This window comes from Pan paniscus, chromosome 19 (genome assembly GCF_029289425.2).
Source record: "Pan paniscus chromosome 19, NHGRI_mPanPan1-v2.0_pri, whole genome shotgun sequence".
NCBI lineage: Eukaryota > Metazoa > Chordata > Mammalia > Primates > Hominidae > Pan > Pan paniscus.
In genome coordinates this window covers 94,941,324-94,949,025 of record NC_073268.2, presented here as the reverse complement: position 1 = coordinate 94,949,025, position 7,702 = coordinate 94,941,324, and the positions used below count along the sequence as shown (strand labels likewise).

Genomic DNA, 7,702 nt, shown 5'->3' with positions numbered 1-7,702 from the left:
ATTTTTATGTTTCAAAGACAAAGCGCTCGACTATGTGGCCCGGGTGCTGGGCTTCTGGAGAAAGGGAAGAGCATTCTCTTTGTTCCCTTGGAGGGTTGGGGCATCCTGGGGGAGTGGGAACGAGGCCTGGGCTGGGGACATGTGGGTAGGATGGGGAAGGGGGTGTGTCCATGTCACGAGGAACCTGCGTGAGCACATTCCAGGCGCTGCTGGGTGTGGGGCATTTGGGAATGGCCAGGAGCTCTACCACCCCTGTCTGGTGTGCAGCGTTCCAGGCTAGGGTGGCTCCCAGGGGAGCCAGGGCGAGCTGCTTGACCGTTCTCAAGCCTCTAGGCCCAGAGATTGCCAGGCTTTGGCAGGGCAGCTGGTGAACTGGCTGCATTCCTGGGCCCCTCCCGCAGGGGCTGGGATAGGATCTGTCAGGGGTGAGGCCCAGGAATCTACCCCTTCACCAGCAGCTCAGCTGATTATGATGCACGTGGCTGCGGGTTGCACTCAGAGACTTGCTGGTGTGGACAGCAGGGAATCACATGGGGGATGCTGAAATGTAACCCAGGTCGCTCAGTTAGACAGCGCCGGGCTGCAGTGCGGGAGAGGACGGGGTGCAGGCCTGGGGGTCGGGGGCAGAGAGGCTGATTGGGAGGCTTTTAAGGGCCTCAGGTGAGAGATGATCAGGGCTGAGCTGCTGGCAGGGGAGGAAGGCAGAGCAAGATGCAGCTTCCTGGAAGAGATGGTTTGCCAGGGCCGCAGTACTCCAAGTGTGGTCCCCCAGATGGCAGCATCAGCATCCCTGGGAGCGCTTTAGAGATGCAGAGTCTGGCGGGCGTGGGGGCTCACACCCGGAATCCCAGCACTTTAGAGATGCAGAGTCTGGCGGGCGCGGGGGCTCATGCCTGGAATCCCAGCACTTTGGGAGGCCAAGGCGGGCAGATCACTTGAGGTCAGGAGTTTGAGACCAGCCTGGCCGGCATGGTGAAACCCTATCTCTACTAAAAATACAAAAATTAGCCAGGCATGGTGGCACGTGCCTATAGTCCCAGCTACTTGGGAGGCTGAGGCAAGAGAATTGCATGAACCCAGGAGGTGGAGGTTGCAGTGAGTTGAGATTGCACCACTGCACTCCAGCCTGGGCAACAGAGCAAGACTCCGTCTCAAAAAAGAAAAAAGAAAAGAAAAAGAAATGCAGAGTCTTGGGCCCCACCCAGACTATTGAATCAGAGCCTAACTGTTAACAAGATTCAAGCAGCACCATGGCCAGGTCTCACCCTTCTGTGCATGTTGACAAATCAAGTACTTGAGCAGAAAGAAGGTGGGGATGGTCGACGTGATGAACTCAGAGGCACCAACCGTGGTGTCCTGGGTCGATGCACACAGAATGCACGCAGGCCCCTTGCAGGCCTTCCCACCCTTCAGAAGCTCAGCACACCTGTCAGGGTCACAGGAGGGCCAGGGAGGTCAGAGGTCACGTGAGGCCAAGCACAGTCCAAGCAGAGTCTCCTTGTGCTGTGGAAGTGGTTTCCAGCTCTGACCTCCCTGGGCAGCAGGCTAGGAGCCTGGATCAGGGGCCTGCCTGCTCGGCCTGGAATCCCTGCTGCCCTGATTACGAGCTATGTGGCCTTAGGCAAGTTACTTAACCTCTCTGAGTCTCAGTTTCCCTGTCAGATTGTGCGGATAGGAATAGGCCTCACCTCCTATGGTGAGGCGGTGAGATGGCAAGAGGTGTACGTGAAATGCCGGAAGAGTATGAAACCCTGCGCGTCTGCGTGCTGATCAGTGTGATGTCTGGATTCAAACCCAGCTCCTCCGTGTAAGCTGGGAAACTTATTCAGCCTCTCTGAGCTTTTGTTTCTTTTTGTGAGCTCAGAGAGGAAATCAAGGAGAGCTGGAGGCGGCAGGGACAAGGTTGCATCCAATGGTGTCATGGGGGAAATCAATTCCTGAATGATGGAGCCGGCTGTGATTTTCTGGACTTTATCCCAAAGACCTCTGCCCAGATGTTTTAAGTTTGTACCCATTTCCGTGTCTCCAGGAAAACCGACACAGCAGCCCCGCTGGCTCCTTTCACAGTCACCCTCCGGATCACGTTGCAGTGACTCTAGCCAAGGGTATGGCCTGTGTCGTGTCTGTTACAGGCCGAGGTGGGAAGAAAAGATTGTCCCTGTATCTGGAGGGGCCAGTTCATGCCTTGAGGAGGAGAGAGGCACTCTGGGTCCTGCCATTGTCCTCAGGGATGGCCATGCTTGCCATTGTCCCCCGTGTCTGTTCGGGGGGGGGCCTTCTCCTGGGGTACAACGTCTGCCGCGTTGATTTTTGGGTATCCAAGTGTACCGGGCTAGTATCACATTGAGAGTCACCCACTGTGGGTGGATTCACCCATTCCCGTCACGGTGCCTGGGGCTCCAGCAGCCTCGTCACAACACAGCCTGGTAGTTGGAGGGTCTGAGCCTTTGTCACAACCGCCCTGACTTAGCCGCAGGACTATGCACCTGGTGGGGACTGGGGTGGGCGGCCACTCTCTCACAGGCCCACCCCAAGGCTCCAGATGGGCACGTGCATTGTTCAAATGCTGTCATACCTTGGGGGTGCGAGGGGGCAGCGTGAGGCAGACGAGAGAGGCGGAGGGCTCCAGATGGGCACGTGCATTGTTCAAATGCTGTCATACCTTGGGGGTGCGAGGGGGCAGCGTGAGGCAGACAAGAGAGGCGGAGGTCTCACAGTGAACCGCAGGATCTGGTATCCTGCAGCCGGGGTGCAGGCCTGACTGTGGAGCCCCCATTCTGGGCGCCTCACACTCCCTATGACTGTGATGCTTGCCCCCCGCCCCCCGATGCCACAGGAGTGCACAGCAGGCCTGGAGTCTCCTTCGGAGGGGGTGAGGAGGCCGGCGGGGGGCGGGGGGGTGCTGTCTGTGGGCCCTGGCACTTCCACGCTGCCTGGGTGGAGGGTCCCTGGGTGAGGTCTGCCTTGGCTGAAAAGCTGTCTGAGCGGCCGCCCAGGGAAAGGCGAGCTGCTTGGACGTCATTCTCAAGCTGTAGGCCAGAGGTTGCCTGACTTTCGTGAGAATCGCTGGGAATCTGGTGGCCAAGCACATTCCTGGGCCCAGGTGCTGGGATCGGATCGGTCTGGGGTGGAGCTGCCACGGGCTGGCTCCTGCGCTGGGGCCACGGGGCTGTAGAGAGCAAGAGAGGAGAATGGGCCCAGTGTCCACTCCGCTCTGTGGGAGGCCCTGGTGCCGTCCGGAGGCCAGATTGGTGTCCACTCGCCTTCCTTCTGCTGCTCCGAGCGCGGCTTCTGCGGAGGGGGGAGCTGTGCTTTCTCTGAGTGGTTGAAGGCAGCCAGCAGAAGGCAGGCTTGTCAGCTCGGGGGGGCAGGACCAGAGGGCAGCGGGGGAGTAGAAAACACCAAAGCAGCCCAAGATGCTCAGAACACTCAGAGGATGTGGAGGACAGAGGAGCGCCAGGACCCCCGCCCCTTCTAGAATATTCTAAGCAACCAGAGAGGGCAGGTGCCTCTGGGAGGGGAGCTGTAGCGAGGGCCCTGATTGGAACCATGGCTGTCTTCATTGGCAAGTGTCCTGCCAAGGGCACCCGATGTCCTGTCTGGCAGGGCTGGAGAGACACTGGGCTGCCTGGAGATCAGCCTGGGCATCACAGGCAGAGGCAGGCATCCCAGCAGGCTGTGCAACAGGTGAACGGCTGTTTCTCCTTGGTCATCTTGGGCTCAGCTAAGGCTCTGTTGCTTTCCCTGCCAGTGCCTGCACAAGTCCACGTGAGACCCTGCCCTCTGCCTCAAGTTAGTAAGTGGGGGGGGGTCTCAGAGAGGAGAGCAAGGAGAGCTGGGGTAGCAGGGACGAGGTTGCATCTGATGGTGTCAGAGCGGGGATCGATTCCTGAAGGATGGAGCTGGCTGCAATTTTCTAGACTTATCCCAAAGATCTCTGCCCAAATGTGTTAAGTTTTTACCCGTTTGCGTGTCTCCAGGAAAACTGATGCTGCTTCATTGGGATGCCCACGCCAGTGGGGCTGGCACGGGGTGCACTGAGGTCATTGAACGGGCTGGGGGCACTTCCAGAGCAGGGAAGACTTGTCCAGGTTTTACTAATTGTTGGTTGACAAGGGGTGTGAGCCAACGGCTCTTGGCACAGAAATAGACTGTGAACCATGGGGCCTCCAGGCACCTTCCGAGACACACAGAGGGGCATTCACAGCAGCCCCGACCTCACCACACCTAATTGGACATCCCCGTGGCCATTCCTGGTGGTCTTTGGTGTCTGAGGCCAGCTCCTCCATGTGAGCTGGGAAAGTTATTCAACCTCTCTGAGCTTTGGTTTCTTTTTGTGGACTCAGGCCTTCTCTTGGTTATAGACCTAGGAGTGGAATCTCTGGGTCATAGGGTAAGTCTGTGTTTCCCTTTTTAAGAAACTGCCAGACTGTTTTCCAAAGTGGCTGCACCATTTTCCATTCCCACCAGCAGCGTGCACAGGGTTCCAATTCCTCCCCCTCCTTCCTCACCGACAGTTGCTATTGTCTGTCTTTTTGACGACAGCCGTTGGAGTGGATGTGAGGTGGCAGGACACTGCAGGGTCAGTGTGCATTTCTCTAAAGACCGCTGCCGTTGAACATGTTTTTATGTGCTGTATTAGCCACACATCTATGTTCTTTGGTGAAATATCTATTTAAATCTGTTGCTGATTTTTATTTTTATTTATTTATTTTTGAGACAGAATCTCACTCTGTCATCCAGGCTGGAGTGCAATGGTGCAATCTCAGCTCATTGCAACCTCTGCCTCCCAGATACAAGCAATTCTCCTGCCTTAGCTTCCCGAGTAGCTGGGATTATAGGTGCATACCACCACACCCGGCTAATTTTTGTATTTTTAGTAGAGACGGGGTTTCACCATGTTGGTTAGGCTGCTTTCGAACTCCTGACCTCAAGTGATCCGCCCACCTCAGCCTCCCAGTGTGCTGGGATTACAGGTGTGAGCTGCCACACCTGTCCTTCTTTTGCTGATTTTCAAATGGGATTATTTGCCATCTTACTGGGTAGTAAGAGGTGTTCATATGTTCTGGATTCAAGTCTTCTGTTGGATATATGATTTGCAAATATTTCCTTCCAGTCCGTACCTTGTATTTTCACTTTACTTACGGTATCTTTTGAAGCACAAAGGTTTTTTTTTTTCTTTTAATTTTGATGATGTTCAGCTTATCCGTTTCTTCTTTTATTGGTTGTGCTTTTGGTGTTGTATCTAAGAAATCTTTGCCTGACTCAAGGTCATGAATATACACCTACGTTTTCTTCTAAGCGTTTATAGTTGTAGATGAAGGTCTATGATCCATTGTGAGTTAATTTTTGTATATAGGGTGAGATAAGGCTGTGAATTCCCATTTTTTGCCTGTGGATATCCAACTGTGCCAGCATCATTTGTTGAAAAACAAAAAAACTATTCTTTCCCCACATTAAATTGCCGTGGCACCTTTGTCAAAAATCTCTATCATTGCATTGAAGGGCCCAGCTTTCTCTCTCCTTCTCTCTTGATCATCATGGTGGTTGGCAGATCTGGCTAAATATAATATTAACCACTATTCTAATTGTGTGATCTGATTTACCAAGAGGTGCAAGGACCTCCCACTAGAAAACTTAAGTCAAAGCCAGCTGCAGTGTGACCACCTGAGGTTGGTCAAAGGTGCTGGGGTTCGTCCAAGCAGCAGAGGGTCTGTCTCTGCCACTTACCAGCTGTGTGATCTGGGTTAAGCATCTTCATCTCTGCCTGCCTCAGTTTCCCTGTCTGTGAACCAGGGGGGGTAGGAGCTTCGTATCTGAAAGGATTACTGTAAAAAAGATGAACGGATACATGCCCAGTGCTCAGAGGGGAGCCTGCACGGTTAATGTTAGCTGTAATGTAGATGCAGTATTTTCTGACTCCTGCAACTACATGTGACTCCAACTGTGACTACGTTTGACTCCAAAGGCTTAGCCTGGTTCCACATAGACTAAGATGAAAGAAGGGAAGGAGCAGTGGAGGGGGACTCCATATCGACTGTGGCTGTCCCTTAGCCTTTCCTGCAGCTCACAGATCTGGCTGTTTCTGGCATCAGCTGCCCGTGGCAACAGACACAATCCCGTACTGTTTTGGTGTAAATGCCCCTCCTTTCCTAGGAAGGCCTGACAAAGCATGGGTCCCTTCCTGATGCCAAAGAGACCTGGAAGAGTCCTTCTCTGATCATTATAAAAGGAAAGAGCTGGGAGTCATGAAGAGAGAGCTAACACCCGCTTCTCCTCCTCTCTGGTTTCTACTGGATTCAAGTATCAGACTTGCATGCACACATACGTACCTGCATGCCCCACACGGACACATACACATACACACACCGACATGCACACAGAGGCACACACAGACATGCATACATACACACACCTGCACACCCCCCTGTACACACAGATGTGCAGACATGTGCACAGAAACATAAACAGATGTGCACACGCACACACCCCTGTGTGCACACACCCCTGCACACACACCGCTATGCACACACACCCCTGCACACACAGCCCCAGGCACACACACCCCTGCACACACACCCCTATGCACACACACCGCTATGCACACACACCCCTGCACACACAGCCCCACGCACACACACCCCTGCATACACACCACTATGCACACACAGCCCCACGCACACACACCCCTGCATACACACCCCTACGCACACATACCTCTACGTGCACACACCCCTGCATACACACCCCTGCACACACACTCCTACACACACATGCACACACACCCCTGCACACACATGCATGGAGACACACACACCCTTGCACATACACCCCTGCACACACACCCTTGCCCGCACACCCCTACACACACACCCCTGCACACACACTCCTACACACACATGCACGCACACCCCTGCACACACACTTCTATACACCCCTGCACACACATGCACACACACCCCTGCACACACATGTATGCACACACACCCTGCACACACATGTATGCACACACACCCCTGCACACACGTGCATGTGCACACACCCACACACACCCCTGCACACGTGTGCACACACTCCTGCACACACACATGCTTGGCAGGCTCCTCCCTGCCCCGTCTCTTCCTCCTTTCCTTTACGATCAATTCTCCCTCCAGAGGCCCAGACTTCCTCTTTTACATCCACCTGCTCTTCTCAATATTTGTTTGCAAGGGCTGCCCTTTGTGCCCCTCCATCCCTACCTGAATCCTAACCCTTGCCCTTTGGGTGGGATTGTCAGTCTCAGCACTACTGACATCTCTGGCCAGGTTATTCGCTGTCTTGGGCAGCCCTCCTGTGCAGTGTGGGGTATTCAGCAGCCTCCCTCGCCTCCACCCAGCTGCAGGCCCCGGAGCACCTCCTCCCTGCATTTGTGACAATAGAAAATGTTTCCAGACATTGCCAATGTCCCCTGGGAAACAACACCACACTCTGTTCAAAACAACTGCCCTACAGGCTCTTGTCAAAAGTGTACAGGACAGAAATTGGGAGGCTGAGAGTGGGCCCTGGTGGGCACGGGTCAAGAGAGCTTGGAGGGGCACATTTTGCAGCCTGTCCCCACAGTGAGAATCCCGTGTGCTTGTCTCCAGGGCTTTGCTCACTCTCCTGGGAGCGATCTGGAAAGCTGCACTTGTGCTCCCTTCCTCGTAGGTTTGCTGTGGAACAG

General features: G+C 54.4%; 2 protein-coding genes across 2 annotated transcripts in view; both read left to right on the top strand.

Annotated features, from left to right (window-relative positions):
- The window catches only part of TIMP2 (TIMP metallopeptidase inhibitor 2), a 73,187-nt gene that overhangs the window by 25,339 nt on the left and 40,146 nt on the right, over positions 1-7,702 (top strand). The gene's annotated exons all lie outside the window — the stretch shown is intronic.
- Positions 1-7,702, top strand: part of CEP295NL (CEP295 N-terminal like) — a 47,299-nt gene that overhangs the window by 24,855 nt on the left and 14,742 nt on the right. Inside the window, 1 exon segment of the mRNA XM_034943017.3 lies at positions 7,687-7,702. Coding sequence (XP_034798908.3) covers positions 7,687-7,702 — 16 coding nt within the window.